Here is a 12365-nt window from a genome sequence, read left to right as displayed (position 1 = left end):
TTAATTATTGTGATGAAATTAATTATTATCGAGAAATTAATTATTTGCACGCAATGAAGCCAATCGAATGACTTCAGGACTTCAAGGAATAACTTTATTTGAACGCAGTGATGCAAATTCGCATCAACTATTGTTCACTAACAGCAATATGAATAATTGATATGTATAATTAACATAAAAGTTGGGCGATGGGATAAAGATAAAATAAATACTGGAAAATATATATTCCGGAACAGACTAAGTTTGGATAAAATAGAAAGTTACAGATTCCGCGACGGGAGAGATATAGCAATTTAATTTATTTCATTATTCGTGAAAGCGATCAATTCCTCGCCACATTGTATATTTCAGCGTAAATTATTTCAATACAGCGATAATTTATTTGCCACATGGCATATTTAAATGTTGATTATTTGAATGAAGCGATCGATTCCTCGCCACACGTTAAGTTCGAATGATAATAAGTTTGCTCGATCAATTCCTTTACATCATGTATATTAGAACGCTAATTATTTGCTAAGTAGTTCAATACCTTGCCACATGGCATTTTATCTTGTATAAATAGGGCGCGGACTTTCTCCTCAATAAATGTTGCAGCATATCTTTCAATTACAATACTCCTTGCTACTTAGCCCTGAAATTATTCCTCACAGAGGTTCTCCTCATTAAAAATAGCGACGTCTCTTTCAGTTACATTAACCCTTGCTGCTTAGCGCTTGAATCATACCTCTCAGAGGTTCTTCTCATTAAATGTTGCGGCGTCTCTTTCAGTTAAAATACTTTTTGCTACTTAGCACTGGAATCATTCCTCTAACAGGTTCTCCTCATTAAATGTTGCAGCGTCTCTTTCAGTTACAATACACCTTGCTACTTAGCACCAGAATCATTCCTCTCCGAGGTTCTCCTCATTAAATGTAGCATCGTCTCTTTCAGTTACAATACTCCTTGCTACTTAGCTCTGGAATCATTCCTCTCCGAGGTTCTCCTCATTAAATGTAGCGGCGTTCGGATTGCTCCAACTTTACGATTTTCTCGGTTCTTTCGAAGAGCTTCTGGGCGAGACCGTCGTTTGTCGCGAGTTTTGACAGCTCGCGCGACTGAAACAAATGAAATGGCGGATAAGATATGAACTTGGAAATTTCCATTATGAGTATCAAAGCGATCGAGTTTTTCGCCTTGAAAACACCATTGTTGGCTAGAATAAATACGTATGTTATTCTACTGGAAGCTTTTCTATTATTGAAATAGTTCTGGGACTAAAACTTAATTGTATTTTATGATCGATATAACTATAATTTAATAAATATCTCGTAATTCTTTATTTGTAATGATACGCCCTTATGCGAGACAAATGGGTCAGGATGACTCACAAAAGGCCAAAAATGGCATTCCTCAGAGTTAATAAAAACTGATTGTGATCAGCTATATACTAACGGTAATAAGAAATAATACTAAATGATTTAGTAATGAGTCATGATAACGAATAATAACAATGAGTGATATAGTAATAAGTGATAATAATAACAATAAATAATGCAATTAACCTGGCAGTCCATGAAGTAGTTGCCGGTGCCTGTCGCAGCCTCGCCTGACGTGGCCAGGAACAGCAGCGTCTGGCTGCCTTGGAACCCGCTCTGTCAAATTACAGTTATTGAGTACACAACATTCTGAACCAGAATCTTGCACTATTATAAACTATTCTTTTACTAGAATCTAGACTATTCTAAACTATTCTCCTACTAGAATCTAGACTAGGTATTCTAAACTAGTCTTTTACTAGAATCTAGACTATTCTAAACTATTCTTCTACTAGAATCTACACTATTCTAAAGTATTCTTTTACTAGAATCTAGACTATTCTAAACTATTCTTCTACTAGAATCTGGACTATTCTAAACTATTCTTCTACTAGAATCTTGACTATTCTAAACTATTCTTATACTAGAATCTAGTTTATTCTACTAGATTCTTGATTATTCCAGGTTCTAGATTATTAAAAAATCTAGATTATTTCATATACAAGATTATTAAAGATTCTAGATTATTGCGGAATATAAATTATTTCTGATTCTAGATTAATCCAGATTATTGATTATTCCGTATCTAGGTTATTTTATCTTCTAGATTATTATTAGAGAAAAATTATATTGTTTTAGCGCTACCTACCCTGCCGATGATGAAGCCAGCCCAATACTTGCAGCGGCTGGTAATGTAGTCCGTGTTTGCGTCGTAATCCGCCGTACGCACAAAGCCCGGACTGAAGCAGTTCACGACAACGCCTGCTTATCGGAATGACGGTTTGGTTGGATATTTTTGAGAATAAATAGAGAATTATAATAAAAATTTTATATTAATTAATTAATTATAATAAAAAATTGTAGCCTAGGTGGACGTTTAGCTGAAGCAAGACCAAGTGATGCCAAATCATCATCATTCAGAGCGGGCATTTTTTTTTGAGAGAGGCAATATAAAATCGATTTCTAATGAAGAAAGTAGAGGTTATGCCATGAAACTTAAATAAGCTTATCGTATTTGTGGTTGTAATATATTCTATGTACGAAATTTAAACAGAGTTCAGTAGAGATCTATATAGATCCCTAGTGAAACCTATTAAGGAACAAGTTTCACTATAAGTATAGAGTTCATTTGTTTACTGCGTATGTTATTGGTTTTCTAGCACCATACAAATAATCTAGGAAAAATTCGAATGAAAAATAAAAAATTTATTACATGACAAGAACTGTAGAGCAGCGAGAAGTAGTGATAAAAATGTAAAAAATAAGAATATATAAACAACAATCGTACAGCATCTTAAATACTTATAATAATTATACTATCTGAAACAAATAATATAAATAATTATATAATTTACGAACTGTATGGCATCTGACCGTGACGGGCGGCTGGCAGCGAGAAGTGTCGATAAAAATGTGAAAAATAACAATATATAAACAACAATTGTACAGCATCTGAAATAATTATAATAAATAAATACAAATAATTATACAAATGAAGAACTGTATAGCATCTGACCGTGTCGGGCGGCGAGCAGCGAGAAGTGACGATAAAAATGTAAAAAAAATATATAAACAACAATCCTACAGCATCCGATATAATTATAATAAGTAAAAATAATTCTATAATTTAAGAACTGTATAGCATCAAACCGTGTCGGGCGGCGAGCAGCGAGAAGTGACGAGTGAAGAGCACCAGACAGACGTGCGAGAGCGCTGCTGCTCGCATCGGAGTGTATGTCTCTTCGATGAAATCTAAATCCTTCAACAAGATAAACATTGAGATACGATGAACAAAATTTCCAAATTCCGTTGTGAAAAGTCTGGAAAGAATTGTGAAATATTTTCTTTACGTTGAAACAGTCAAGAAGTTGCAATAAAAAGCAGAGAAGAAAATATCAATAGTAACTTGATATAACTGTGCGAAAACTTCAAAATATAATCCAATTACTACAAAGTAGTCCAGTTAACTCGTCCAATTACTACAAACTAGTCAAATTAATAGAAACTAGACAATTACTATAAGCCATTCAAATTAACTAGTCCAATAAACTAGGACAATTAATATAAATTAGTCCAATTAACTAGTCCAATTAACGTAAATTAATCCAATTAATATAAACTAGTCAAATTAACTAGCCCAATTCCTAAAAACTAACCCAATTATTACAAGTAAGTCCCAATTACTAAAGAATTGAGCTTTCACTAATATTATCGGTGAAAGCTTAATTCTTTGATTTTTGCTTTTATTTCACTAATATTATTGCGACGACTTGAGAACTGATCTCGTCGTGAGGGAAAATACATCTAAGCTATGAGGCGAGGTAACAAAATAATTGATTTATGAAGTTTCATTTAGCTTGGGCTGTTAAGAATATGTATTTCTTATTCATAGCTTACGTAGGGTCTAAACGGAAGCCTGGAATTTTTTATTTACAAATATTCTTTAACGTAAATAAACAGGGCCTATACTTTAAAAAAAAAGTTAAGAGATCGTAAGTTCATCAGCCAATCATTGACGGCCTTTCAAGCAAAATCTACCAATTATAGACAAGACAACAGAGCGTAAGTAATTACGTTCAATTAGCACGTTTTGAAAGTATGGCCCCTGGTTATGAAACTACATGGAACTTTTGTATCCATGTTCTAAATCAGGAAATAATATTCGTCGAACAATGGATTGGATGTAAAAACATATAGCAAATCAATGACATTCATTCCTGACCTGCAGGTTGATTGTGTTCAATAGAGTGTAGATTTGAGACACCATCACGATGACGCGACTGTTGGGCGTGAGCTTTATGAGACCTGGACACATAAATAATATACCATCACTAACTATAACAACGAGTGTTCTAAAGCGAATCATCTGATAACGTTCAAAATATAAAGAATAACCTTGTAGTTGATGGATAATTGGGCCTGTTTCGTCTATCCTTAATTTATAAGCAAACTTCATCGATTGGTACACTTGCTAATAACCGGATACTTATGATTTGTCATACTTCAATTGAGGTTGACGAGTTCAAAAACTTGTAATTCCAGTCCGCAGTTATTAATTTTTAAGCATCAATGATTCTTTGGTTCTAATCACTCCGCAGGAATTTTACTTCTACCAAAAGTCTATCGAATATTCAACCTTTATATAGGCTGACAACATCATTTATATAGGCTTACAACATCATTTATATAGGCTGACAACATCATTTATATAGGCTTACAACATCATTTATATAGTCTTAGAACATCATTTATATAGGCTTACAACATCATTTATATAGGCTGACAACATCATTTGTATAGGCTTACAACATCATTTATATAGGCTGACAACATCATTTGTATAGGCTTACAACATCAAGCTAATGAGAAAAATTCCTGCGAACTCTCGCACAAATGCATACGAATTGAAAGGTTCAATGGTTGCTGAATATACGAATTACAGAATTGAATGCTTACGTAATAAATAAATTAAAAGCTCGATGATTTCCGAGTAAATGAATCACAATGCTTAAAGGTTACCGAATAAATTAATAAAAATCCTCAATGACGGCGGAAAACAAATTAATTAAAAATCACAATTCTCACCGAAAAATAAATCAACAAGTTTAATATTTATAGAATAAATGAATTACAAAGCTCAATAATTACCGAATAAGAGATTAGTGAGCAGGAAGTGGCCGTAGTAGTTAGCGGCCATTGTCCGTTCCTGGCCACCGGCCACCAGCGTCCGCTGCCGCGGCGCGGCCTGTGAGTGGCACAGCGCGAGGATGTCCAGCCTGTGAGGGTATGAGGGGTGTGAGGGTATGAGGGGTGTGAGGGTATGAGAGGTATGAGGGGTATGAGGGTGTGAGGAGTGTGAGGGTATGAGGGCACAATACCACTATTTCCATTATGAAGGCAATAGTATTAGCAGGAGCGGTAGAACTATAACTTGAATATATTGGCACGCAAGGGGAAATTTGACACAAAATTACCCCAGCCCAAATTATCAGATTGGATTGCGTGGTGATCAGAGGCCTTACTAGAAAAAATACGAGTTCGTAAGTCCATCAGCCAATCAGTGATAACGTTTGCAAGCTAAACCTACCAATCACAGACGAGAAATTGGCAGCTACGCGTACTTAGGTCGCTTCGCATACTTAGGTCGCTAAGTGTACTTAGGCCACAAATTGAACTTAAGCGAATTTTGAAAGTACGGCGTTCAACTAACGTACTCCCAGTTCATTCTTCTACGTGGATAATAATTAACAGAAAGCCGTTAAATAACAATAATAATAATAATAATGATAACAACCTTTTCTCTGTGGTGATGACTTTTTGTGCGAAGGTCCTGACAGAGGCGCTGCAGGAGAGGTCCAGGGGCAGCACCACGATGCTGGCCACACCCACGACTCCGCGCTGTAGCTCTTCTATAAACATAACAACGCTGTACAAACTTATTACTCAATAAAGTCACTAAGAAAAATGGAGAGACTTTGTTCAAATAGCGATGCACTTCTTACCCTTAATGACCCAGTTTTGCTCGGCAAAGGATGTATCAGTGCTACATGCAGAAAGTGAGTAGCTATTTAAACAATGTGACCCACTCATTTATCTGGAGAATATGTTCAAATAAATGTCACTCGTAAGCATCTTTTTACGTGTCAAAATTATTAACATTGAATCTACAGGAAATGACGTTGAAGGAACGTTGATTATAGGTAAATTTCTTTGAAACGACGTTTCTTCGACGTTATTTCAACGTCACATGCCTGATACTGATAGTAACATAAATTCAAACATTCCGCGCAAAGCGAAATTTCCTAAGCAAAGTTATGAAAAAATTTTGCACAATTTAAATATATTAGGAATTTATTTCATTATGAAATGCGCAAAATCAACTAACCAATTTAATTTGTAATCAATTTAAATTTATTGTGAATTTTTTGGTTATGAAGTGAACTAAACAATCTGGGTCGAATTTAATTTGTAATTAAGAGTCATTTGTCATAACTCATAAGTCACTAGATTTCCAAACCAGCATGGCACAGAGTTCGATAATTATTCTCTCACGATATGGAGACAAAGTCTAAAGTCTAAATTCCCCTTAAAATTTTCTAAAAAAAATTTATAAAACTCACAAATGAATTTTCTCAAAGTTACCAACTATGTTACGGAATGATGAGATTTGGTATTACAAAAAAAAAAAATTCACCTGAAAAAAGCTGTACCACAAAAACGGAAAAACTGTAAATTCGACCTCACGATTAAATGATGTTAAAGATGATCATTATTTAAATTTAATGATGCTAATTTTAAAAATGAAAGAAATTTGAATAGAATCCCCTGTGAAAAATTGGCGTAACTAAACGCTGAGGAAATAGTCGCTATCAAAGGATTTTTGACTCGTTTTAAGTTATATAAAATGATTCAATACTTCACAAACTGTGACGATGTATGCCAGCTTTACTGAACCACTTGTTTTAAATTATTGAATATGTTACCTTAAAATGTGAATGCTATTCATATTCGTAATAAGAATTGGAGAAAAATTGTAAGGGGGGCTTGATTATGTGCAATAATGGGTGTTATTATGTGCAATAATGGGTGTTATTATGTGCAGTAATGGGTGTTAGTATGTGCAATAATGGGTGTTATTATGTGCAATAATGGGTGTTATTATGTGCAATAATGGGTGTTATTATGTGCAATAATGGGCGTTTTTATGTGTTATAATACCAACAATTGATGTTCACCCTCTCCTCACCCGCCACCCGCTCCCCCCTCATGACGTCACGGCAGCCCAGCACAAGACGGCACCCGCGGCTCACGAATTGCCGCGCTGCTTCCTTGCCGACGTCTGTGAAAAGAGGCACATTTTTTATTCATTTTCAGTGGTTACACCCCTAAAATAATAATCAATTACATAGTTTATTTCGTATTTTAATTCAAAATAATTTGAATACGTATTCAGTAAAAATTTTCATGTTAATGCAAGCGATTTTGATTTAAATAATTATATATTACACCAAATTCTGAGGTTACAATAACAACAATGGAAAAAAATAGGAAAATCGGAACGAAAAACCGGAAAAAATGACAAGAACAGACAGAAAATACATGCGCATGCTTAGGATACTGGTAGGTATTTGGGGTTAGGTTGGAACTATCGTTAATTAACAACTAATTAACATAATTAATTGTTTGAGTAAAAATGAGACAAAAAAACGTAAATATCTTACCGCTGGTGGCCCCCGTCATGACAACTGTACGACCGTCCAGACGAGTGAAGTTCTTGCAGTAAGTCACCTGAAAAAAACTAAATATTTACTTTCTAATAAATTTTCTTCTGTAGTACAATTAATATTAAAATAAACAAGGAATAATGAAGGATTTACAGTATTTCATTGTGATTCATATCAAAGATAAGTAATAACTAATAAATGAAACATATGCATTGTTTCGTGTTTCACACCAATAAAAATTCTTTATTTTTTTTTCGCGTGATGAAATTCACGGAAAAACCAATAACCAATTAACGAATCGTCTCCGAATAAATACACGTGCGCCTTGCTCTGAAAAATAGAGTACGGAAAATTATTTTAAGAGACATTTCCTGTTGAATCGGAAGACACGTGAGCTTTGCCACGGATTTATATTTTTCCGAACGATTTATGAAGTCAAACAAACTGACAATATCAAAGCCACGTGTGGAATTAATAAATATTTTTATTGCCCTTACTTAACTGAACAAGCACAACGCAACATTTCGATCAGTTATTATGTTCGGTAATTATCGTCCGACCTATGGACTCTAATTTGAGTTATTCAGATTATTTACAATAAAAAACATTGAACTGAGAACAGCAATAGCTAGCGGACAAATTGATGAATTATAGTTGGGTGAAGTAGAAGGAAACATTCTCTCACAACACTGATAACTTATCTCACCTTCCTGTTGAAGTAGTAAGCGATGATGCCTTACTGATAACAGTAACAAGTCTCACCTTCCTGTTGAAGTAGTAAGCGACGATGCCTTACTGATAACAGTAACAAGTCTCACCTTCCTGTTGAAGTAGTAAGCGATGATGCCTTACTGATAACAGTAACAAGTCTCACCTTCCTGTTGAAGTAGTAAGCGATGATGACAACACACACAGCTGATGGTATCATCAGCATCAGGGTCCAATATAACATGTTCACTATGAACATCATCACCCACGTCACTATCATCGAAGCATACATCGTTACAAGTAAAAGATCATTCGTGAAAATAAATCTTTGTTTTCAATACAATGCTCCTTATAATGTATTGCAACACGGCTCATTCTATTATATACTACATAACACGGTCGACTAGAGACAACTAGAGAGTGACAACTAGAAAGAAATGCTAAATGCTAAATAGAATAGTCTCGATGTGCAATGAAAATGTCTGCACAAATCAGATTTACTGCGAATTATCTTTTGAACACGTTTATAAGTGACGCGACAAGTTGACAATCACTATTATGGAAGAAAAGAGAATTCAAAGCTTTAATGGAGAAACGAATACTGTTTATATATAAAATGGTCAGGGAAAATTTGTGACCTCCAGAAACTAAGTTTAGAAATCACGAAAATAAATTTCGATGATAATTTGAGAAATGATACAGGGGTTAGACAAAATAAGGGAAATACCTGAGAAATCCACAAAATACATTTTAGATGGTATAGAGCCACTTTTTGCGGCAATTACAGCCTCAATTCTCCGAGGTATTGATTCATACACATTGCGAATTGTATCCAAAAGAGTATTAACCCATTCTTCAGTTAAAACTCCCTCCAGCTCTTTCAGAGACGATGGCAGTAGGAATCGACTTCTGACTTGCATCGCGAAAATCGAATATAAATGCTGGATAATATTCAGGTCTGGTGATTGTGGTGGCCAAATGAGAAGCTCAACTTCATTAGAATGTCCCTCATGCCATTTTTAGCGCATTTTCTCATTTATGAAAAAAATGCACTATTGTGCTCGCCATGTCCGTCCGTCTGTCTGTCTGTCCGTCCGTGACTTCACATGTTCGTCGACATGAAAATGCGCTCTCTGTCACTCACTGCAGTGAGTACTGAGTTATATTTTTTACAATTTCAACTGTAGAGATTGGGGCATTATCATCTTGAAAGCAGGTGTTCCCTCCCGGAAACAGCGAAACAGCGCTTGAACCATTGGATGAACTTGGTCCTCCAAAATTCCTAAATAGTCACGGCTGTTGATTCTACCATGAAGAGAAATCATTGGTCCGCCAGATTTCCAAGAAATAGCAGTCCAGATCATGTTTTACGGTTGGGAGGAGGCAGTCGGGATTAAATGACTCTTTCGGCTTGTCTTCAAGCTTAAACTCGGCCAGCGGTTGAAAATCAAATAAACAATGATTCGTCAGAGAAAATCATATTTTTCACTGGTCGAGGGACCAATTTTGGAGGTTTTTTGCACCACTCTAAACGCTTTAAAGGATTTGTATATGAAACCAGAGCTTTTATAATTGTAGCTCTTCCATAGAACCAAGGTCTTTGCAGCTCTCCGCGGATAGACTTTATAGTAACTGGGTTCTGTAGGTGTCTATTGAGGTTTGCAGTAATTTTAACAGCCGTGGTCTTTCGATTGTCCCTCACAATTCTATTTAGGTGCCGACGGTCTCTCTCAGACAACTTCGACTTTCGGCCATACCTGTGCTTTGCTAAGGACGTTTCTCCTTCTATTTCAAAAGTTCAAAAGCAGTCATTACTTTTTAGGCAGTACCTCTTGAATTGTCAATCATTTGACAAATTTCTGTCACACTAGCACCTGCCAAAGGGCCACCAACAATTTGGCCTCGATGAAAGTCAGAGAGGTTTGCCATTTATAGGTAGTATTAAGACACAAAAATTTACTAAAAATATCTGTGCACGGATCAAATATTAATTATCAGCAACAATAAACAAAATAACATGTGTTTAAAAATTACTTTTTAAAGACAACACAGCTAAAGAATCCAATGCCTCTGATGTTACATATGTACAATGAATTTCTAATTTATTTTCGTACATTAAAAAAATTATTTTTTTTTTAATTTTAAACAAATTAAATATTCAAAATTATTTATTCTGTTATTCGATTCATGCATTGTCTCCGACTTTACCCAAGTGTGCAGAATTTCAGATCGATTGGACAGGTAGAAGTGTGTTAAATACCGATTATAAGATTTGTGGCAGTCAAACAAGAAGTGAAGTTAAAGAGATGTGTTGTAATAATAAAATAATATACGTTTAAAAAGTACTTTTTAAAGACAACACTTCTAAAGAATCCAGTGTCTCCAATATTAAAGATGTACAATGAATTTCTCATTTCATTTTCGAAAATTAAAAAAAAATAATTTTTCAAAAATTTTTAATGTATAAAGTTTTTTCAAAATTATTTATTCTCTCAATTGATTCATGCATTGCCTCCGACTTTACGCAAGTGTGCAAAATTTCAGATAGATTGGACAGGTAGAAGTGTGTCAAATATCATTTATAAGATTTGCGGCTGACAAAATTATTTTGTCAATTTTTTTAATATTAAATTTTTTTTTTAATTTTCAAAATTATTTATTCTGTCAATTGATTCATGCATTGTCACCAACTTTACGCAAGTGTGCAAAATTTCAGATCGATTGGGCAGGATAGACGTGTATTAAATATCGATTATAAGATTTGTGGCAGACAATCAAACAAACAAACAAACAAACAACAAGAAGTGAAGTTAAAGAGAAGTGTTGTAAAAATTTGCGTTTAAAAATTACTTTTCAAAGACACACTTCTAAAGAATCCAGTGTCTCCGATATTACACATGTACAATGAATTTCAAATTTTATTATCAAATATTGAAAAAAAATAATTTTACATTTTATTTTTAAAATTAAACAAATTAAATTTTGTAAAATTATTTATTCTGTCAATTGAATCATGCATTGCCTCCAACTTTACACAAGTGTGTTAAATATCGATTACGTATAAGATTTGCATCAGGCAAACAAGAAGTGAAGTTAAAAAGAAGTGATGTAATAATAAAAATATGTTGCGGTTTCAATGCTTATAACATGTCCAAAAAGTACGATATCAAAATGTCACATGTTTCCCTTATTTTGTTCAACCCCCGTTTCTCTTTTGGTATTCAGAGTAGAGCACGCATTATCTTTTTTACGGTGGAGATAGCATAGATAACGGGTTGTACTCGTAGTAGCTTCTTCAAAATAAATATTTTTATCGTCTGTGATGAAGGATTGAAAGTACTGTTAGTGATGATGTCGCTATAGTGAAAGATGATCGTAGAACTGTATTACTATCATATCCTTGCTACTGAAAACTACGATAAGAAAAGTATATGGATTATCGTTCTCGTCAGTATAAACGAGTGTCTGACGCGGGATTGGATCGTGGCAACAAATTACGATTGCATTTGAGATGGTAAGTGGGGCAGCCTTTGTTCAATTAATGGAAGACAAAAACTCATTCAAGTGACATTGATTTATTGAACGTCAATAATATGTAAACTCTTCCTGCCAGCGTCTTGTAAAATTTTTAAATACAATCTATCACGACTGATAGAAAAGTATTTTATTACGAAAAATTTCGTATTACTTTTTGTTGACCTAAGTGAATTAATTGCATTTTTTTGTAATTCATCCACAACATTAACAACGTTCAACAGCATCAACTTCAGCTTCTACGACTTCCGTTACGTTAGTAAAAGTAGTGCTTTTTATGTTCGTGTTCTCATATACCTCTGCAAATTTTTCTCTAAACATAATTTTCAAAGTTTACAAGAAAAATCGTGGTTTGATAATTATTGCATTTCTATTGGCTTTA

General features: G+C 34.3%; 1 protein-coding gene across 2 annotated transcripts; it reads right to left on the bottom strand.

Annotated features, from left to right (window-relative positions):
* On the bottom strand, positions 1 to 8933 carry LOC108671636 (retinol dehydrogenase 14). Of its 2 annotated transcripts, XM_018159206.2 has the most exons (11): positions 8616 to 8933; positions 7739 to 7805; positions 7264 to 7356; positions 5812 to 5926; positions 5166 to 5293; positions 4240 to 4322; positions 3168 to 3276; positions 2167 to 2279; positions 1545 to 1634; positions 996 to 1097; positions 1 to 914 (listed from the first exon to the last, which is right to left on the bottom strand). In XM_018159206.2, the coding sequence occupies exons 1-11, from the start codon at positions 8739 to 8741 to the stop codon at positions 909 to 911; spliced, it is 1032 nt and encodes a 343-aa protein (XP_018014695.1). In that variant the 5' UTR covers positions 8742 to 8933; the 3' UTR covers positions 1 to 908. The 2 variants fall into 2 exon arrangements, with proteins under 2 accessions (XP_018014695.1, XP_018014694.1); XM_018159205.2 differs by having other exon boundaries at positions 1 to 1097.
* Positions 8934 to 12365: the final 3432 nt, after the last annotated feature.

This window comes from Hyalella azteca, unplaced genomic scaffold, assembly GCF_000764305.2.
Source record: "Hyalella azteca isolate HAZT.00-mixed unplaced genomic scaffold, Hazt_2.0.2 contig6947, whole genome shotgun sequence".
Lineage (NCBI taxonomy): Eukaryota > Metazoa > Arthropoda > Malacostraca > Amphipoda > Hyalellidae > Hyalella > Hyalella azteca.
The sequence above is the reverse complement of the archived record's forward strand: the minus strand, read 5'-3'. Positions and strand labels throughout refer to the sequence as shown.

Bases quoted from the DNA above. Each gene is read 5' to 3' on its own strand.
- LOC108671636 (XM_018159205.2), bottom strand. From the start codon at position 8,741: ATGTATGCTTCGATGATAGTGACGTGGGTGATGATGTTCATAGTGAAC. The intron at 4,323-5,165 runs GTAATTATTGAG...TTATGTGTCCAG, and splicing joins GCTCACTAATCTCTTATTCG to GTCTCATAAAGCTCACGCCC. The intron at 3,277-4,239 runs GTCAGGAATGAA...ATCTTGTTGAAG, and splicing joins TGAACACAATCAACCTGCAG to GATTTAGATTTCATCGAAGA.